At 38.9% G+C, this 22,387-nt stretch overlaps 1 protein-coding gene and 1 long non-coding RNA gene across 15 annotated transcripts in view; one reads left to right on the top strand and one right to left on the bottom strand.

The window, feature by feature from the left end:
* Positions 1 to 22,387, top strand: part of SATB1 (SATB homeobox 1) — a 93,440-nt gene that overhangs the window by 62,195 nt on the left and 8,858 nt on the right. For all 14 annotated transcript variants that reach the window (XM_065051528.1, XM_065051523.1, XM_065051520.1 and 11 more), the window contains one exon: positions 3,934 to 4,089. In XM_065051528.1, the coding sequence (XP_064907600.1) occupies positions 3,934 to 4,089 (156 nt within the window). The remainder of the gene's footprint in view (positions 1 to 3,933; positions 4,090 to 22,387) is intronic.
* LOC135578467 (uncharacterized) lies at positions 10,137 to 10,976 on the bottom strand. The gene is made up of 2 exons (XR_010470108.1): positions 10,552 to 10,976; positions 10,137 to 10,451 (listed from the first exon to the last, which is right to left on the bottom strand). It is a non-coding gene; the product is annotated as an uncharacterized LOC135578467 (long non-coding RNA).

The raw sequence follows: 22,387 nt of genomic DNA, 5'->3' as shown, positions 1-22,387 counted from the left end.
TTACCTCCTGTGCTATTTGCAGAGTAGAACTGAAAAGTAGTTTGTTTTGCCTGGAATGAACTACTTTATGAATTTTAATGTACGATGTAATATTAAAAGCTAAACCAGGATTAAAGAAGATTTTTGTTCCCAAGCTAAAACAGTACTTATGAGAATGTGTTATAGAAGATTTTTTTTCTTTCGGTTTCGATGGGGAAGAAGTAAGCTTCCATGTTTGTGAAAACCTCTTCATATTGGTTGTTCCTTCTATAACAACCTGTCCTGTGTTTAGGAAAATTGAATTAATCCTGAAGTTCTTGCTACTGTAATCAGTCTTGTTTGATGAGAAGATACATCTGGGCAGGCCAGGAAGGGATGGATGTGTCGTTTTTTTTCAAGTATCTTTAAAAGACTTAATTGATTTATGATAGGAAGATGGCCAAACAAATTTCTGATTCTCTGTGTGTTTCGTTTGTAAAAGAATGCTCCCCTGCTCAGTTAGTGGTTGAAAAATTTGGTTACTGTGAAAAAAAAAAAAAAAAAAAAAAAAAGTAGATGATGTATGGTTTCTTTCCTAAACAGAAAATGTGGCTAAAAGTGTGGGTGGGGTGGGAGGTTGTGCTTAAGTGTGGATGAGATAAGAGATTATGTTTTGTTTTGTTTTTCTCTCCAAAATGAATACTTTTTCCACCTCCTCTCCCAAGTCCTGAAGTTGCACCGTTGACGGCTTTTTTGTTTTCTGTTGGGTTTTTTTTGAGGAGGAGGGTGTTTTTTCAACCGAGCTTCAAACAGCCTCTGTCTTGAACTCAATTCTAAATTCAACACAACAGCCTAGATGCTTGCTATGTATAAATTATGAAACAGTTTTATGTATGGATATTCTCCAAGAGGTTAATTAGCATTATTGCATGGAATTCATCAGACCAGAGCAGACCAATGGTCCATCTAGTCCAGCCACAGTCTATACCTGATCTTTGAAGAGAAATTATTAAGAAGCGGGGGAAGAATTTTTATACTTGGCCAATGATGTAATTTGGAGAGGGAGAGGGCATGGCTGTGAACAACAACTCTTGATAATCCCCAAACCCATCATTTTATAGCTCCTGAAGCTCTTCAGACTAATATGGCTTTTTGATGCAAATATTAGTGTCTTCTGTTATTCACTTCCTAATTCAGTATCAACAGAAGGCAATAGGAATTTGGGGTTTTGTTTGTTAGTTTTAACTTCAGTGATATTTTAGATGCTGTTGAGTTTGTTGTACCTGTATAAAGACAGATGTGATTTGCTAACCAGAATGAGGTTTTTCAGTAATTCTTCTGGGTTAAATGCATATCTGTATTAAACTAGGCATTGAAAAGTGTGGACCAAGATGCACAGTTTAAGTTGCTTCCAACATGATATGTGAGTCTTGTTTTTCGATGATCCGGGCGTTCACAGCTCAGTTAAGTGGTCTGTGAGGCACTGCTACAATGTGAAGCTGTCTTTTGAAGCTGAGTAGCAATCAAAAAGGCAGTGCTTACAGAAGAGAGACATTTTGATCAAGATCACAAGAGCAAAGTGTTTCCTTCCCAAAAGATACTGTGGACTTCTGTATGCTAGCTGAATACCTTCATCTTCTCGTCTTCTCCTCAGGACCCTCAAAGATTAATTACAAGTTAGAAATATTTCTTCAGGAAGGAATGAAATAACTTTGCCAAAATTTAAACCCGAGGTCCGAGAAGGTGTGTTGACAAAACCAGCACTTTTTAATTTTCTAATTTAGCTTAGCGTGATTTTCACATGCAAGCTGAGAAGGCTGTCTCCAGTTGTATATTTAACATCCCTGTTGGTTATCAGTTATCTTTTACTGAGTCTTTTTTTTTATTTAAAGTTTATAAAATTACCACTGATTTTGCAGTTTTCAAATTATTTCACTGTATGGTGTTCAGTAGATGCACCTGCTCTTGTGGCTCCATGCAGATTTGCCCAGTGTGAGGCGTGTGTTTTCCTGCTCTGCGGTGCTGCTCCTCACGCTGCCCATAACCAGGTGCCTCAAATGTTTCTGAGCAGCTGGTGGCCCAGGCTTGGCCATCCTCTACTGCAGTGTCACCTGTAAAATGTCACTCTTCAGAAATGGAAACATCTGAACTCCAGGTCACGGCTGCAAAGTACTGGTTGTTTTCAGATGAAAGCAAATCACGTCATAAACTGTATTCCACATTCTAGGATTTTTTCTTCATTTCCCTTTTCTATTTAAGACTCCTGTTTTCAGACACCAGGAAATGTTAACGCCTGTGAGAAGGAGGCAAGTGGAAGTGTGTGCAGACGCCTTGTTCTTGCTGGGGTTTTGGCCCTCGCAGCTAATGGGCATGTGTTAGCACTGCTCCTGAAAAGCCTGATAGACAAATCAGGCTCAACAAAAGTGGCATGCGCTCCCAGTTCCTGGGCTAGATTATTTTATCTTAAAAGCACTATGGAGCATAGTTAACACAAATTGAGCGTGACATTTCTAGGCAAAAATGGGCTGATGATTTGCCTAAGTCTCTCACCCAAAACCTTTGACTCTCATAGCGTGAGACCTGTGACATATAAAAGCTCATAGAGAGTGAGATTAGAAAATGAATTATCATGTTATCGTGATTTCCTTTTGAACCTCAAGGGACTTCAGAGCATAGGAAGATGCTGACTTGCACTGGATTAAACTGATAGTGAAAGTGTGGTTTTAGACACATAGGCTGAATCATCCTCTGGAAGTGCCAAGTTCCATCCATTAGATTTAGAGGTAGCCTGAATGACTAACTTAGACTAGAAATGCAACTTCTGAATGGCTAAATTAATTCAGCTCTCAACAACATCAGGATGAACCAGTAGGTTTGAATTGAAATCTAAAGGTTTGATTTTGCATTATCACCTTGCAGCTTCTTGGCAGAAATCCAGTCTTTCCTTTCCTTTCCTATGGTCCACTTTAGGATTAGTAGTCCATTAGGTCCGCTGATCTTGGGCAAGCCTTGCAAGAGCAGCTGCTAAAGAAAGACAATCCCCTTAACTATTGAGAATATTGTAGGATGAGCTGAGTACCTGCTGATTTTTTGTGCCTCTCAACTGATATTGCAGAAACTACCCTGTAACCTTGGTGGTATGATTCTTGGTGTTGAAACATCACTTCCATCTTTTACAAGGGATGAAGGAAAGGATAGTCTTTGTCACATCATGACGCTACTGATGTATTTTTTTAATGGTTTTCCTTAATGTTACAGATGCAGCACAGAGATGGTAGTGTAATCATTCTGTCTTGTTTTCATCCTGCTTTGCTTGGGTTGTTTTAACCTGGACTGCAGGAAGAATAAATATTTTATGTATGTAAGTGAAATACAACTAGAATTGATAGTTTTAAGAAAGCCTTATCTTGATTTCATGAATGAGTGGTTAAAATATGCATTATTCTAAATTATCGCTTTTTTCAAAACAGCTTAAGAATTAAACTGATGAGATAATATTTTTAAAAGTTAAATCTAAAGCCACGACTTTTCTACATTATCATGCATTTGACTGTACTGGACTTAAAGCATGAATCAAGATGTATCTGTCAGGTTTCTATTTCATTAAAAATTCTTTTATGCTGCACTTATATTTTTCGCTTGATTTACGTGGGGCAAGGAAATCGTGTAAAGATTCACAAGTCTCTACAAGTCTGTTTGACAAGTTTCCACCTAATTTGTTTTATGACATTGAAATTCACAGTGGTCAGTTAATGAAAACTCGAATTTCAGATGCACTCACCTTTTACAATATGCTGAATTTTCTTGTTTCCCAGTTGCCTGAACCATGGATAACTTATAACATTAAGTCTCTGAAAAGCTGAAGGAATATCAGAGCAAGATTGAATAAAATGGAAAAGGGAACTGCTTGGGGAGGGAAACAGAAGAAAATAACATTTTCATAATGAAAAATGTCTCATAAAATGTATTTTTTAGGTCAAAACTGCTACGATTGCTACAGAGAGGAATGGAAAAACAGAAAATAATTCCATGAACATTAATGCTTCCATTTACGATGAGATTCAGCAGGAGATGAAGAGAGCCAAGGTGTCCCAAGCACTGTTTGCAAAGGTTGCAGCAACCAAAAGCCAGGTAAAGTTACCAGGGCGCACCGGCCTCCCTGTCCTGCGTGATTATTTCCCTGCCTCCCCGGTTTTGATCTGTTTCCCTGTGAGTTACAATGAGCAGCCGGGCTAGCACACCAGCCACAACTCAGAGCTCCTTGCTGAGTCCAGAGGAAACCTCTGGTTTCCTTGACCAGGCAGGGGTGAGAAGCGGCTTCCCGTGACATGTCCCTCCCTCTTCCCCAGCAGCAAGATGCCTTTGCTGTGCTCCCATGGGTCTTGGGTGGTTCGGAGAGCATCAGGTTCATCAATTCTTAGCTGGCATGGATATGGCAAAAGCTGTGGGCAAGCTCTGTTTATTGCTGCCAAATTCATCTCAAGGCTTTGGTGTTTTGCAATTACATACGTTGCAACACGGAACACAACGTTTCTCTTTTTTTTTTGCAAAAATATTTAGTCAGACCCACTGGTGAGGCTGTCCGTGAGAAGTGGGGCAGCACAGTCCGCATCAAAAACAAAGCAAAACTAAACCCAACAAATTAGTTATACAAGTTGCATCTGAGAAAATATGTGTGATCTTTGTGGAATATGATAGCTGCATGGTTACTTGTGTGCGTGCACACAATATTGCATGTTCAGTTTTAAGCCTTTGTTGTGTGGTTTCCTATTCTGTTTTCTTCAACTGAAGAATTTCTGTCAAGTATAGTGGCAAGAGGACGAAATCAGCAGGCACTTGTTGGGTTTGATTATCATAAGCAACAGTCTTCTGAGAAAGATCACTGGACTATGCAAACCATTGATTTGAGTGAGAATGTACTCAAGAAGTAAGTAAAGGAAAAACATATAGAAAAATGGGAAAGACTACATACAGTTATATCAATGCTTGAAAGAAGTGGTAGAGGCACCAATGTTTGCAATCTTGAATTTCCAGGTTAGATTAAATGTTAAGTCCACTAGTCATTCTTCCTTTTCTAAAATAGCTTCATAGAAAAATACATCTTCCACAGAAAGCTGATAATGATCAGTTAGACCAATGAATGTTTCTTGGGCTGTCAGCATTTTAGTGCTGGTTTTCTTTTAATAGACTTTAACTTTTGACTTCTGTGTTGTTCACATTTTGGAGTTTGCTGCATTTCTTTGTACAGAAAGGATGTTGTCTCTTAAGTTATATGCTGTAAGGAGCACTTAAAGGGATATTTTGGAAATGTTATATCAAAATGATTAAACTCAAGCTGTGGACTGTAAAAATTACAGCTTTATAGGCCACATGCCTGCCTACCCTTCAATCACTGTCAAAGTGATAATTTCTACAATAATATGTTTCTTTTATTGTGGGATTCTAAACACCAAGTGCTGTTTAAACATTAAACTGAATTGTTTATGTTAGTGCTGTACTCAGTGTGTCATACATCAGGCCACTATAATCTCCCATGAAATGTAAAAATTCTGTCATGAATCATGGCTTGTATATCGGAAATTACTGTAATTTTGATTGGAAATTACAGGGCTCTTGAAATGTTTCTAATTATGATAGAATGTTACAGCAGCTTCCAACCTGTGTGCTCCTCAGATGTCTTTATGTACATGTCAAGACTCGGGGTTAGAGAACTGTCCATTTTCTACACCTTCACCTTTCCATTTCAGTTCTCTGCAAAACTAAGTTATGAAGCCAATCTATCAGTCCATGTAATTTTGATCTGATCTGTGTGATAGTGTATTTAAGTGCATAGTCTAAAAACTTCTAGGCGGGACAGCTCTTCCAATGCTGACTTTAAAAGGGACGGGTAGTCAAAGTGAAGCACAGAAACTTCCAGAGGATGCAGTGCAGTTTTTTTAGAGTATTGGTATAAATTTTAGATTCTTGTACAAACTTTGCTAGCAAGTATAGAAAACAAACAACACCAAACACATAGTTCTTCTCCCTTTTATTGTGGAGATTATGTCTGTATTCTCAGAGGTTTTCTCCCCGGTTTGAGCAATGCAGTGTTAATTTATGTCTTAAGCAAACTTTCAGGTCTGTAGTTAGCCTAAGTGCTATTTGTAATAGAAAGCTGCTTCAGAGAAGTAACCTCTTAGGTAAACTGAATGTGTTGAGTCTTCTCTAACCAGTTGACTACTAGTCAGCCAATTAATAAGCTTTAAATACGTAGCAAAAGCCACGTATATTAAAGGAGATATCTGTATTGTAAAAATTTCTGCATTGGAGCTTGTGAATGGTACTGAGAAACATTTCATGAGGCAAAGAAGTCTCCCTTGCACAAAAAAAGAAGAGGCTTGCCCAAACTTATTCTTTAAAAGAACCTCTCTTGAGAGAGCTCCTTTGTTGTTTTTTTTTTCATTTAATTTGGGGATATTGGTTTCCTGCTCAGAACTGGAAATCCTGGGATAATCACTTCAGGTACAGTGAAAAGTCTGGAGGACACATAATATAAAATGACATGTTGGTTGACAGCTTTGGTTTTAAAATCTCTAAAAAACTGAACATTGCTGCTCTTATATTATTTTGGATATAAAAACATGATTAACTCCTGAGCGTAGTCTGGAGTTATGGTATAAGGCAGTATGTGACCTAAAACAGCTCTGCCAATGGACAAAGATAGTTGTTTGCTGGAGGGCCTTTTTTTTTGTTTTTTTTAAGGAACTGATTTGAGTCAACATTAAATTGGGTGTCTAAGCAGCCGGCATCTGCAAGGTGGCTGGGCTTGCCTGAGCCAGGAGACTGCAGATAATGTTTTGCTGACTAGAGCACTTTGTGCAGAGAGCTGTTAAATGATGCGCCACGGAGGTTTCTATTTAGGTAGCGCCGAGGCAAAAAACGAGCATCCTCCCTTGCGCTGTGTTAGTGCCTTTGGCGAGAGTTACCTGATTGACAGAGGACCTGATGCTCAATGAACCCACTGCCTACAGGGGCTTGGTGCAGCAGAGGTCATAGCGCAGGGCAAGGGAAGGGTGACAGGGGCAGGAGGAGATGGCAGTGGTGTTGGTAAGACCATGCCCTGGCTTAGGTGAGAGATGATTTGTGTACCCGTAGTTTCACGGTGCACTTGGCTGGCAGTTTGTTGGCTTTCCTGCAGAGAAAGGGCTACAGCTGGCACATGGGTTTGCACAAGTTTGGAGACTTAGCTAGAAGATTCTTTCAAATGTTGAATTATTTTTGCATATAGGAATGTATACATTCTGTACACTTTAAAATTTCTATGTTTTTAAGGATCAATATATAATCTGCAGAATAAATTCAAATTCTGCTGAATTCAAAATATATACTTTAAAAGTTACTATGGTTATACTGAGGAGCTGAGGAAGATATTATAATTCAAGTTGCTTGAATACATCGTGCCTTTGGGGAGTTTTAGAATTATAATTGGCAAAACACCTAACGTCAGTATTTAAAATCTTACATTTTTATTGCAAGTTGTCTGCCTAATGTATGTTTTGGTAAGTTAAGTTAAAAAGAGCTTTAGAGAAATACGGGCAAATGGAAGACGGAAAGGTTTACCAAGTGCTTTCTGGCTGCTCCCAGGTTGGTGTTTTTTAGTGCTAGAAGAGCAATACTAACAATATTGTTTACTAAGATCTAATCAGCACACCTGAATAAGTAAAAATGAAAAGAATCCACACATATATAAATTTGTGTGTTATGCTTTACTTTTACAATTTAATCATATTGGGTTTTATTAGATTTATAACCTGACAGTCTGATTCCAGTAATTATGAAAGCATATTCTTGATTTTGTTATTTCAAACAAAAAAAAAAGTTGATTTGTATAATGATCATTAAGGCATCATGGCTCAGTAGCTGTGCATTGGTTACAATGTTTTCATGTGGGAGCCGGGGATGAGTTTTTTTCTTGATGGTGGTGACAGATGCTGAAATCTAATTTTATTCCATAAAAACAAACAAACAAATAAACAAAACCCCAAACCTAAGATCCCCAAGAGATAAGGCAAGTGGGGACTTGTAGCGCTCCTGTATGTTTGCTGTATTTTAAGCAGTTACGTTTATGTTAATGGTTTGTCCTGAAAAGCTGCAGGCTTCACATGATACTATGAAGTAGAGAAGAAAGCAAAACTTTGCTGAAAATCAGCTTACATTGCTAAAGCTTTCTTAAATTTAAGAAATTACAATTTGCAAAAATTGAAGTAATATCAACCTCTGTACTTCTGAGAGCACCATGTGCTATGGTGTAAGGCCATCAGCCTACAGTATTATACCTAAGTAAGTTTGCTTTATAGTAGAATAATTAGGTAAAATCAGTACTTTTCTGCAACATCAATCCTGACGATCAGTATGTTATGGCCAGGTAGGTGCTGAATGCTCTCCCTTCTTATCAAGTCAAAATGCCTGTATGTTGAAGGTGAGACACTTGGCACTCACAGAATCATGCCCAATTTTAATTTTACTATAAAACCGATGGAATACTACCCACACCTCCATAAATTTCATCTAATTACAGAGAGTTTTGACCCGTTACTTCTGAGCTGTTGCACCGTGTTGCCCAATTTCCTGTCCTTCTGTCCCTGTCTTTCCCTTTGGTTAGGCAGTTAGCCCCTTGGAAATTAGTAGTTTCGCGTGCAAAGCATGGAGGTAAAATCAGTGGTTCAGACCATTGCTAGAGATTCTATCCTAAGCCATCAGGCAAGTATTTTGTGCAGTGGTATTTTATTAGAAGTGTGTGACTATTTGCCTTGGTATGCACTTGGAGCACCCTGAAAGGCTGCATGGAGAGATATGCTGGGTAGGTGTTAGGCAGAGTATCTAACACTCTAGAGTAGACAGGAAGGAGTTAAATGGGAAGGGAATGCTAAACATTGGCACTAAAATTGCTTTTGGCATGCAAATACCATGCTTTTTCTGACATAAATATTTTCAGAATAGGCCATTAGAGTTCAGGTATATAAAACCCTGCTTTTACTGGAAATTTTAATGTTGTAGTAAACCCAGAGATTTATAGTGAAAAATTGATGTCTGTTATCTCACTTTTATCTTTTTAACCAGCAGTTTTATAAATGCTATATCTTTGATCTGGCTTTTTCCATCTAGAGACTGAGCTATATACTCTAATAGGAAAGTCATTTTTAAACAGCTTCCCACACTGAACAAGCGTGGTATTGTGGATCTGGCACGAAGATGTAACATGCCATTACCGCAGATATAGAACGATCTATTCAACAATTTTTCAGCGGGGCGGGGGGAAAGAAACCTTTTTATCACCAAGAGTAACCCTCTGATAACAATGTGGCTTTAAAAATCGGGTCTTGAAATTTGTTTCCAAAGCTGTTTCCTCAGGGCACTGCACCTCAGACTGCCCTGGTGGGGTCCAGCCTGGGGGACAGGCAAGGGCTCGATCCTTTGCCTATCACTCTGTGTGTCCATCAAGTTGTCTCCTGCCTTTGTCTTTCTCGGAGCAGCTGAGCCACATCCTGGGTTTAAATCTTGGCTTAAAAACCTTTTCCCCTCTCACCATGAGTGTACAGTGGATTGACTGTGAAGCAGGGAGGGATACTGCATGGGGAGACACAAGGTGGGAAAAAAAGTGCTCTGAGGTCTGCCATCATTTCATGGGTCCACCTGGAAATAAACTCCTTGCCCTCATGGGAAGGTGAGATACAGTAGTCAGAAAACATTAACTGCAGCAGTACACCACACAACAGCCTCTATTTTTTAAATTTTATTTTATAATTTTCGTTTCCTCCCCTCCCCGCTACCCCGACGTGATTACTCTGGCAGTTGAAGAGGTGCCATGAGCAGCATGAGTCAGGACAGGATCAGGTGTCAGCGGGAATGGGAAAGGGAGAGCGTGAACTGAGAAAGCAAGATGGGCTTCTGTGCGCGATCAAGAATTGCCCCATAAAGCAGCGTGTCATTCAGTGAAACTGTGAAACTTGGCAGATAGAACTGATTTGTTTCTTTCACAAAATATCATGTTGCAGAGTCATAGTGTGTTCTGTCTTGCCTGAGTCGCAGGGAAAGAGATTTTTGGGTTTCTGTTGCGAGAACAAAAGGAATGCTTAGAGCCCTCCAGGTCCTTCCTCTACTCTATCTCTACTCTATGTCTTAATTTCTTTTATGTCACGTTTTCTTGTAAATAAAGGCTAAAACCTCAGGAAATTTCCTTTTTTTTTTTTTTTTTAATAAATTCTCAGAAAGGAGGTAGAAAAATCAAGTTCAGTTTATCTCACTTATTGCTTGATCTGGGTAGACCTGGAGAAGCAATGATCCTGGCCATATCCCACATTATTGGTATGACCTAGGTGAAGTGGGTTGACTTCAGTGAGTCCTGCTAGTAAAAAGTAGACTGCAACTTCTTGAATCAACAAAGATGCATTGAAGAGAAACTGCCTTAAAATCTCCGAGGTTGCTCATATCAGTATGCAATGGCCCATGGAAATCTGCATAGAGGGGAAAAAAAATATAACATTAAAACCTGAAATAGTTCAAGCCCAAGAAAAAGGACGGAAAATACTTAATTGGTAAGAGGCTTATATTTACCTCTTCATAGAGATCTTTGGGGCTGGGCAGCCCTTTCAGCACGTAAGGCGAAGGCCAGGTTTGTTGATAGATGGATGAAAAAGTGTGCCCCCTGAGCTCGCTTTACTTGTGGGGTCACATCGGTTCCAGCTAGAGGCTCCGAGCACGGGCTGTTCAAACACCGCTTACAATCCGCGTAGAGGCTGTTTGAACTGGTAGCAGCTTCAGGAAAGGCTGTATGTTTGAGCCCTGAGGAGAGCTTCCCTTGGGGGGTGCGGCGCACACCTGCCCTACATTGTCGAGGGTTAATGCTTAACGCTCGCGTGGCCTCAGCCTGCAGCGCGGCCCCAGGAGGTGCTGGGACTGCTGAGCACTTGGCAGGATGCGGCCCCGCAGGTGGCCAGAAACAGCAAAGGGGGGTTTCTTAGTTGGAAGATTTTTGTCTGGTGGAAGGGGCGCAAATGTGTGGGAGAAGGTAGGAGAAGTGCAAGTTCAAGTCATTAAATGTACAAATGAAAAAAAGAGAGCCAAGTAGAGAAAGCTCTTTACAAAATATAAAATTCTGTTAAAGCAGCAAGACAGTACAACATAAGGAATGTTTGGTACATGTTATTGAAACTGAAAAATCAGAGTATGGAATGAATTATAATTTAGCATAATCCATAATTTTACAGTTTTCATTTTGAATTATTTATCTTATATGATTTGATTAAAGCTAAAACTGACTGACAAGATCTTGAACATCTCTGAATATCTTAATGACAAATGAAGAAAGTCCTCATTATAACTTCACCATTTAAAAATTTTTATTTGTATTGTTTCTATATAGCTCCATTTTATTTTTAAAGCATATTTTAGATACGCATTGTGTACACGCGATTCCACAACCCATCAGGCTTCAGTGTTGCCTCAGTACCTCTGATTCAGTAAATCAGATCATAGGCAGCATGCTGTCATATAATAAGGTGTCTGATCCTTATTACCAGTTTGTTGATGCACAGACTCCTTCAAATTGACCATTGCAACACATGGTTTCCCCTGAAACTAGCTGTGATAATTAGCGTGGCTCTAATGAGACAGAATGTCACTGATCTTGTGCTGAACTGTCGAGTATCGACGCTACGGATGGGAACTGTCAAAGCTTGCCATCTGTGACAGAGCTTGGCATATTCCATTTGCAAGGTAGAGCATGCTCAATAGACTGTTTTTAAACAAATGGTCCATTTCTTGATTAGGGCTCTGTGTTCTGTTACCGTGGAAGACTTTATATCATAGTTAAACTTTTTTTTTTTTTTCTTTTTTTTTGCTGGGGTAAGCTCGTTAGCAAATGAAAATGTTACTAATTCTCAAGCCAGTGCCTTCAATGTTCTGTTATCTTTTGGGGGAGATGTAAGGAGTTGCTGATCACGTATTTATTCTTCTTCCTTCCCCCTGTATGTAGCTCTTCTAAGGTTAGCACTTCCACGAGGCTTTTATCTGGGGTTTTTTGTTTGTTTTTAAGCAGCGAGGGATAGGGACGCATAGTTTTGAAGGACAGAGGAACAAAAATTTAGAAGTCTTAGATGACACGCAGCGGGAGCACGTGCGCCTGGGATGAAAGATGGAATCGGTCAGGAGAGTCGGGCGCCCAGGCTCCCGAGACCGGCCCTGCAAAATGCCGTGCAAAAAGTCCAGTGCTGCTTATCATTCCAAAATATGCTTTGTTGCTTTTTATTTCCTCCTTCTCTGGCAGACCACACAGGGCTTGTTCTGAAGAACATTTTCACTAATCTGATCAGGCAGCCAAATACGCCGGGAAAACTGCTTTAATGATCCCACTAATTACCTCAAGTCAATATGAACTGTATTATTAGACTGAGGGAAAATATTCCATTAGGTCTCCCCCTTGGGAGTTTCTCCGCTTTGTGATGTCACTGAAGCCTTCGCCCTCTCGCTTGTAATTAATTTTATTTACACACGCAGGCACGCACAAGGTCACACCTGCACAACCGGAGCTGGCCAGGGAGCTAGTGGCACTCAGGCTTAATCAGATCTGTCATAATTACCATTCTGCATGTTTCTGACACACGCTGTGAAATATTTCAATTTAACTGCCGCTACCAGCACAACCAGATGTAGTGTGAGTGTGGCTGCATTGGAAATATTATTCCTCAGGATAAACTCTCTCCTCCTCCTTTTTCCTCCCACCCCCTCTCCCTTTTACAGCTAATGTGGCACAGAAGCTGATGTATCCTGTAAATCTTGAATGCAGCGCTAGATTGATAACAGCAGATTAGACAGTTTAACCACAAACAGCTTGTTCATTTTTCACAAATGAAAACCACATGTGGTGTAACTAAAATTTCAGGCTCTTTTTTTTTTTTTTTCCTTTTTTTTTTTTTTTTTCCTCCCCTTTGGTTGTTGTTTCCTTTTGTGTGTGCATGTGTGGTGTATGCGCGCGTGTTAAGGTCTGCCTTTCACTGTAAAGGAACGAAATAAAAGAGTAAACATTTAGGGGGAAAGAGACACTGCTGTCTTTGAAGATTGTTTCTCTGTGACCTTTATTAAAAACCTTCCTTGCTTTGGCAAAGAAATCAGATATCGCACGGGGGGTTTGTCTCTCGCTCTGAGACTTTCTAATCTGTGGGTTTTATGCCCACTTATTAAAGAAGTCATCCTACTGTGCTCTCTTTCAAATAATACGCCAGCAAACTCCTTGCTTTAAGAAGAGCTCCTAACCAAAAATGTAGTGTTCACTGCTACCTGAATTTAGCAGAAATAAAATTTTCTGCCAAAGTTTTTCACCACTAATTTTGTCTCTTTGATAACTCTTCCCTCTCCCTCTTCCTTTGGGGAAAAGATTATTTTTAAAAAAGAATCCTCAAAGTGTCTAGAATTTTGGCAAATGGAAAATTGGTTTTTTTTTTTTTTTAATTAAAACATTCCAGTTTACAGTTAGTTTTTAGGAAACTAAATATTGCTGGAAATCGGTTTGCTTTTTTAGAAATGATTTTTTTTCAGTTAAATTGTTCATCTTGCCCTAATTAAACAGCCTTCAATACTTAGTAAGAGGTTTATTTTTTGAAACCATCTACTCTTTAGTAGATCATTGTTGGCTACTTTTCCTACACAGAGAAAAAATAATGCAGTTTTGCTAGAAAGTTTTAATTATAAGGTTCTATAACAATTCTTAAAGCAAGGAAAAAAAATGTAAGTGTGTAGAATGCCACTGAGCAGATTCCCCAAAGCTATTGAAGGTATTGTCAGGTGAGAGGAGTGGTGCAGTGCATCTGATAGAAATTCATCAAATATAATCTGTAATAAGGTTTCCAGGGGAGGTTTACAAAAAAAAAAAGAAAGTAAGAGGCTGTTTTATCCTTTGCCAGTGATTTGTGATGCGGTGGCAATATCAAAAGTGCAGGCAAGAGGGAACTAAGACTCAGTGCTCAAAGTTGGTCAGGAGGAGGTGAGCAGGATAGTTTTGAAAGCCACTGAAGGCACAAATCATAGCAGAAAATTTGGCTGCATACATGGCCCCAGAGACTGTTGCAGAGAGGCTTAAAAACCGCACAATCTTACCATTGGGCCAGCAGTTATTGCCTGTGTTACTAGTTCCCCCGGAGCTGGAGTAGGTCACTGCAGGTGTACTATCAGCATCCTTTGCTGCACGGCAGTGCCACCTCTGTTACTGACTCATCCTGGGTCTGTGTAGACCCCAGACAAAGTGGAAATCCTATCCCTGAGGTGCAGCTGAAGTCCTGGAAGTGCTATGGCTGCAGATATCTCAAAAATGAGTCTGGAGTAAGGCGAAGAGGAGGGCAAGATGGGTTTGTGTTGGAAGAGATAATGTTGAATTGAATCATAAGGATTCTTGAAAGGGTCTGGAAATCCAGCTCTCCTTTCTTGGCAAAAGTATTCAAAAAATGTCATGCAGTCGGGAAGCACTGGATTGCCGAAGGAAAAAAAGCACGGCACCCTCTCCCACCTCCTTTGAGTCTTTATTTTTAGATTTTCTTTCTTAGGTAAGGGTGTTTTGGTTCTTACACTCCAGATGCATGAATCAGCTCTTCCCCAGGCAGCACCTGCTGTCTGCCTGACAAGAGGCGCTGTTTCTGGCAGGATGGATTTTCTTAATCTCTCTTCCCGCTTTCTGTGTTGTTTTCCTCTCACTACTTTCACTAATTCCGCTCTTTACAACTCTCCCGTTAGCGCTCCTTTGACTTTTTCCTGCCCCACTTCCCTCCCATATGCACCCTCCCCATCCACTCTTGCTCCATCTTCCGCTTTCTCCTGTCCTACTGCTGTCTCCTGCATGCTGAAGTGCACACTGGACATCCCACCATTTCTCAGGTTCCTTGTGCCTGCTGTGGGCAGATCACTCATTTCAGAGGCTTTTGAAGATTCGGCATATTGGTGTTTTAATGTGAAGAAACTAAAGCACTGTTAAAAAATTGAAAAGTGGGGGGGAAAGTCTGAGTGAGCTGTACGAGAGTTAATGACATAGGGAAATGAAAACAAAGCTGTAATGCCAGAGCCGAGGAGGAGGCTGAGGAGTTAGCGAGCAGCCCGTGGTTCCTGGCAATGGGGGAAGGAGGGTACCGAGCAAACAGCACAGAAAACAAAAGCGAGCTGAACCCGTAACTAAACAGGAAATGGTCGGGTAAAATTCCTCCTGAAAAACCGAGAGCTGCCAAACACGTTACTGCAAAGAATAAAGGCATCTTGTGCAAACACAAATATACAGTAACGGTCTGAGAAGCGGTTTGTCAAAGGAGTGACTGATTACAATTCAGGTGAAGGGTTGCTGGATGAAGGGAGGAATAAGAAATAACAGATAACTGTGTTTTCTCCCTTAATGTTAAACTGGATAGTTCAAAACGTTCACCACCTGAAAGAATGTTGCAGGATTTCTAGGTGCAAGGTGGGAAAGGAGACGATGTTTTGCTGCAGATACTTCTTAATTTCACTATTCCTAATAATTTCTCATTATGTCCATTTTTTCATTTTCCTCAAATTTAACCTCCAAGTCAGACTTCAGATTTCTGGTTACGAATTACCCCAAGCTGCTGGCATACAATGAACAGACCAGGGCAAACGTGCAGCTAGCTGAGTGGGGAAGAATTCCAATTTGCAAATATTTATCTCATTCCAAATCTGCCAAATTTTATCTGAATCCACATTGTTATTCAGCGGTCATCTGGGTTTTATTCCTGTGCAGTGTCACGTTCCCTTACTTCAGGGTGGCATTCGAGAAGCAAATGAAAATAGTCCTCAGGGTCTTTGTGAAGTAAAGGCATTTGGACTGAGTTGTCCTTAGCAGAATTCCCCAAAGTTTTGGACCTCAACTGAGCAAGATTTGCACGCTTATCAGTTACATCTTTGGGTTTACTAGGTGACTAGGTATCTTACTGAGCCCGGTGCTTGGCATCTCTGCTATGTGTAACATGCAAGAGAAAGCTCTGCAGATATAGGAACATTCCACTGTTTATATAAAAAGAGTTATTTTCTTTAAAAAGCTATCAGGGGAATAAATGAGATTATTTCGGGGGCAGCCACTTTGCTTCACCTCTGAGAAATCATTTGCCACTCTTATTTAACACGAGGAGAGAGCCCAACTAAAGGGATTGATCTTTTTCACCTGGGAAAGCAGGGTGAGGGCAGGAAGAAGCGTGCCTGCTCCACGCAGCGCCTGATCTAAGGGCAGAAGCTGCTGGCTGGTGTTCAGCTTGGCTGGTGTTTTTCTTGGCTGGTGAGGAAAACTGTAATGCTAAGTACTGGTCTCCCCAGGAACTTTTCCTTTGTGGCTGTTCTTGTCCCCATCCGGAAGGCAAAAACAACCTGGAAACACTCTTGTGTTGCTTCCCATCCTCAGCCAGCCAGGAGGGAGAAACATGATCTCCGCAGCTTCCCTTTTGATCCGGCTTTCCTGTTCTTTCCAGTCTATTCCCCAGGCGAAAGTACTGCAGTAAGGGTATTTTAGCTTCGTAATGGCTTCACTGCTGTTATTTATCCATAGGTGAGATAAATGCTTGTGGTTTACTCCTTTCTAACTTGCTGGGAAGTGTCTGTCTTTAACAGGTGTGGATTTAAAATATATAGATTTTTCTTTAACTGCAATGAGGTTATATGCGTTATTAATTTTCTGACTGTTTCAGTGGTTAATAAAATCTAGAGGAAAGTTAGGGAAAAGTGACTTCTTAATTTCTGTAAGGCTGCCCTCAGCCTTGGCATTATCAGAATATTAAGCATTCTTCACTATGAAACCGAGAGCCACAGAGCCAGCTGAACTGCAAGAGACAAGTTAGAAGAAATTTTCTCAGAATATTTAAATATCTAAATTCAAATCTATATAGAAACATTTAGGCCATAAAAATGTGAAGGGATGCCTGAGAATGGATTTGAGCTATGTATGTTTTGGAATGATGTTGCTTGTTGGAACATCTTGTCAGCTGAACTGAATTTACAGTGAAGTCCAAATATCTATGAGCTTGTGATTCCTCAGTGTGTGGTACAACTTCCTCTGATCCAAAATGAATTCTGGAAAGAAAAAGCATATGACAAGAAGCCATGGATTTAAATTAGTCCCTCTGGGAAATTATAATCCTTTTAAAAACAAAATAAATCTAACAACGTGATGTACACACATATAAGTAATTACGGAAGTGACATTTTGGCCCTATGGCCTTTTTAGTGGGGGTCTTTCCCCCAAAGCAAATGTTAAATCTCTGTAAGCAATGGAATAATAAGCATTTGCTGTCCACTTGTAAATTGATAGTCATAAAAAAGATTTTAAAAATTGCGAGTCTTTCTATTAAAGACTCTAACTAAACTGCTGCCATACAAAAATTGATTGCATGTTTAAGTATAAATATATATGGGCTATTAAGGGTCATGGTTGGATTTAGAATTGTATTTACTTTCAAGGGAAGCATCAATATTGCAGTGAAATCAGTAATTCTCTCTACTTAGATAAAAGATAAAGGGATAAAAAGATTAAAAAAAATAAAAAGATAAAAAGTAAAAGATATTACCAGTCACCCCCTGTGAAACTCACTGGCCCATTTCATCTGTACGGACTTTAAAATTAATGTGCCAGACTGAGACTGACTTATTTAATAATTAACAGTTGTTTTTTTGTTGTTGTTGTTGGTTTGGTTTGGTTTGGTTTTTTATCATTAAGTCAATTTTTGTCACACGTATCTCGTGGTTACAATGCCAATTGAATCGTGTGTGTGAAAGAGGAAGGATCTGGAGTAGAAGAAGGCAGAATAAAGCTTCACCCACTGTTTTTTTGCATCTGTTACTTTTTTACCTTCTTTTTACATACAAATGTAGTTGCATTTATGTAAGATTTTCAAAGGCATGCATATTATGTTTTTGATTAGGGCTTGTGCCTATCTATCATTTCTAGGCAATTGAAGGCAATACTGTAAAAAAGATACATGTGAACACGGGAAAGGAAAGGTGGAGGAGGCTGAGAGCAGTGAAACCAAGCCGCAGAGAAGCCCTTCATTTAGATTATTCAATTCTCTCTGTACACAACTAAAAAGTAATGATACTTAGGTTTTCAGTCCATTTTAGAGTAATGGGATTTTTCTTTCCGTGAGCTGGTGGTGCGTCTTAAGTACTCATACACAGGGAATGTACCCACCAGATTTGATGCATCCTCAGCCCTTAATTCAACAAGTTTTCAGCAGCGCTGGCTCCGAGCCGCTCACTGTGGCTCCGCATAGAGGGACAGGTTTCGTACGACAGATGAGGGTGCAGGAGCAGGACCACAGCTCTCCAGGCTGCTTTGGTTTTGTACCTCGTTTGCTGCGTGTCACCGAATGTTGCAAGTTGCTTTAGCAAGTCTCATTTTCCTATTTATTTGTTTGGATGTTTACAAGAATAGAAATATGTGTTTAATTTTTAAGTGCTGCAGCTAGAGAGGAGAAAAAGCGGAGCGAACGAGAGACATTAAGAATCCTTTTCCCCTACAATATCACACACACACAAAAAAATTGCACTGAAATACTGTCAGTATGACTGTTAGCTGTTTGGTCATATTTTATGGTTTTTTTTCCCCACAACCCAGGGAAAAGGTGGCGATAACATCCAGACAGATGGTGCAGCTGAATAATGGGTTTGATAAGAAATTTAAGGAAATGGCATAATCTGTTTCAGTATTCTTCAAAGGAAGTTTTTCCTGCTAGTGAAGTTTACCTTTCTTCTGAAAAGCCCTATGAGGTTGTGGGCTTTTCAGTTTGTTTGTTTTGCTAAATCTCATCTATTATGACGGCAGATAGAGATTTACTTAAAATTCACATCTGGCTTCCCCTTTCAATGCTCTAGTAATGAAAGCCAGTGAAATAGATAAACCAGAAATACCTGGAGATAAAGGACAGCTTCAGGTTTCAAACTTTCTCTGATTTAGGGGAATGCTCAAAGGCAGAGCCTGAAACTTAAGGCTGATTACTGTAAATAAAATAGTAAGGTGACCATCTTTCTGGAGACATTTATTATCACTTTAGGCCACATCTCAGGAAGAGGCGTTCCTATTCCAGTAATTCAGCTTGTTTTCTGGAGCAGGCTGAAAAACAGCTTTTGCTTCTTGAATTAAAGATGCACAGGTTTGTGAGTAAAATTGGGAAATCCCAAAGTATTGAACGCTGTCAGCAGTTTTTAAAATTATTTGGAGGTATGTACCTCACAAGTCAGTTCTTAAAATTACTTGAAAATATAAGCTAAATTGAACAGATTTTCACTAACAAATGTGTGGTTTGGTGTGAAAAAACTACTAAGTCTGGTAGATGATTAGTTTTCCTAAAATTTTGTAAAAATACACAGTGGCCCTTCTTTTAATAGGTTTCGTTTCTTTTGTGAAGCATTTAGGTCTACTCAGCTTTGCATGGAAGATAACCAGGACAATTTATGTATTTTAGGAAAGATAAACCTGCAGTCAAAATAAATTTTCCTGCAGTCAGGAAATTCCAGAAGAACATTTAAAGCAAAAAAGGACTGCTTTCATCATCTAGGCTCGTTCCCATATCTGAACCCACAGGTATTTCACCCAGAAAGAAGTCAGATTTAAGTAACCTCAGCCTGAAAATGGATTTTGAATTGCATGTTCTGTTCTTACCTTGTGGTGGGTGCTCCCTACTGTATTTTGCCAGATAAGACAAGTATAACACAAACCACGTTTCATAGATAAATTAAAGCAGTGTCAATTGTTACTTATTTGTTGTATTTGTTTGTGCTGAAGTGACATTTGTTTATTTTGCTTCTCAATGCCATATGCATGAGCTTACTGATTTCAGAACTCCCTGAATTTTCAGTCCTGTTGAACACTGTGAGAAATCTCAGTTGAAGAGTTTAATGCGTTTTCCAGTCAATGTGTAGGGGAAATTTGGCCTTATCAATTTAAATGCTGGAGATCCTTTCATTGCATTATGGAAGAATCTTCTCTAAGCAGAGATTATTCTTAAGAACTTCATAACATTTAAAGGTTAATATGTTAGGTAAAGAACAATATCTTAAGACAAACATTTTTATTACAGGACATGAAGGGATAGTTCTGATTAAATTACATGATTATTTGAATGGGAAAGAAGACAAAGTGCATCGTTTCTTGCCCTCAACTTTAATGCCTTTAATCAAATAATGACCTTCTGGAAATAGTTAATTTTAAGCATTTGGAAAGATCAATACCACTTTGCCACCAAAAAATGGCCCAGATGATGAAATTTGATGTATTTAAAGTACCATTTCACCCTTTTAACCTAGTAAATAATTTAAAATGCTTTCAGTACTCCTTTGCTACCATTATGTATCTCATTCAAAGTATTATGACTTTTCCAAAAGCAACCTTTCTGTACAATGAGCAGCTTACAAGTTTAATACTAAAGACTAAGACTTAGTGCATATACTGGAGTGGTGATGTCAGCCTTTTTTTCTTCTCTTTTATATGTGGATTCTGTTTTGAAAAGAAATGGAAATACCTATGATGAATGCAGCCGATTGGAACAAAAATGAGATTTGTAAAGCGAGTTGGATGGCTTTTGAAAGGGAAAAAGTCAATATTTAAAGTTTAGTTCATGAGTTCTTTCCTTTGTTTTGTCTATAAGCTTTTGTGTTAAAGGTGAGGGATTTGGGTTGCTCAGACAATTAAGAGCCCATTTTACCAAGTGTAATTTCATATCTGTGTTTTATAAACTGGAGTGCCTTCAGCATTGTAAATAAAAAAAATGCCCTCTATTAGCATGTTTGTGGGCAGATTAAACAGAGTCTTCATTAGCATAAGTAACACTTACTGATTCTTTTAAAAGTAGAAAATTATTTACTGAATGATAAATTGCTAGCTTTATAGTTAGTTGCTGAAAACATGCTCATTCAAAATGCCTACTTTAGTTTAGTTGACAATACTCAAATTTTTGAGCTAGAAGTACTGTTTAATGGATTATGTACTTAGTCTTTGTTCACAGTAGATGCTCAAATGCTATTCACACTTTTTGCTAAAATGTTTGTATCAAATACCTCCCTATTTAGACTGATTTCTAACACCATATATTTTTATTATACTATATGCCCCAGAGAAGGATACAAAATAATCTTAGATATACTACACCAAAGAAAAATTGTTCGTATCTTGGTATTGTTACTCTAAAATGTTTTGCCTATTTAAATTCAAAATACAGCTCTTTTAAAAAAATGGTGGAGTCTTTGTTACTTATTCTGTAAGATATTCATCATTTGACAAATTATTATCACAATAACAAATTCACCAAACAACAGAGTTCAGTTGCTCCACCTCAATCCCTTTCTTCCCAGACTACTAGATGTGTTTATTGCTGATTTGGAAAGCCCAGCGTTCATGATTGTAGTGCTGCCCTCTTTGATCTAGTTAGGATTGGTATTTACACCTTAAGCGCAGATTTCAATTATCTTTTTTTTTTTTCTTTTGATAAGAAATGCAGGAATAGTTTGTTAGAAACTCCATGTAAAAGAGTAGGAGATTTGATTTAAACACAGCACAGGTCAGACTGAATGAAATAGCATTTGGATATGTGGATAAAATGCATAGATGCTTTCTTCAAAATAAGCATGTTCATGGGTCTTGCAGAGTCTAATGTTTGGCAGTTATCCTCTTTGCGCTTTTTCTGCAATAGTTTGGCAGTTCAGCTTTCACAGGTTTTTTTCCTCTAATGTCTTATGTTTCTTTACTAAATCTCTATCAGAAAACCAAGCAGAAGACTCTTATTTATTTTAAATATCTTAGGTTTAGCATCTTTTTTTTTTTCACCATTTTCTTGCTTACTGTAGCAAGACCTTTGCAGATGGTACTTGGTTACTTGAAAGTGCATAACAGTATTTTCTTCATAGCAGATGGATTTAAGACTTTTAGTTCCCAATAAATGTAGGTTTACAATACATAACTTTACAGGATTTGTGTTGTATATAACAGGTTTGAACATATTATCTCAGAATTCATCTGCATGGCATTTTCAGCTTATCCAGGGCCCATGCCAGTATTTTAAGTAATAGGGAGAGCGTAGTGATTGATAGCAGCTAAAGGCGTGATTTTGAATAGAAACAAAGGTTTTAGAACAGAAGGTGTCAAATTAAACTTTGTCAGTTTGAAAAGTAGTAACATCCTGAAAGTTCTCCAAACATATTTACATGTGGCTAATGTTTATATTTTGCTTTGTACTCTCTTTATATTCAGTGTAATGTTGCCTGGCAAATTTACTCTGTTTTAAAATGAAGGTTGTTCCCAATGTCACTGCAGAGTTTTGGGGGGTTTGCCTTGCTGCATAGATAAATCAGCTTAATTATTTTAAGGTTGTTTTTTTAACAAGGCACTATATATGCTGCGTAAGCCAGTTGTGATCTAATCTGA

The sequence above is a fragment of the Columba livia genome, chromosome 2, assembly GCF_036013475.1.
Source record: "Columba livia isolate bColLiv1 breed racing homer chromosome 2, bColLiv1.pat.W.v2, whole genome shotgun sequence".
Lineage (NCBI taxonomy): Eukaryota > Metazoa > Chordata > Aves > Columbiformes > Columbidae > Columba > Columba livia.
Note: the sequence above shows the minus strand (reverse complement) of the source record. Positions and strands in the feature narration are given on the sequence as shown.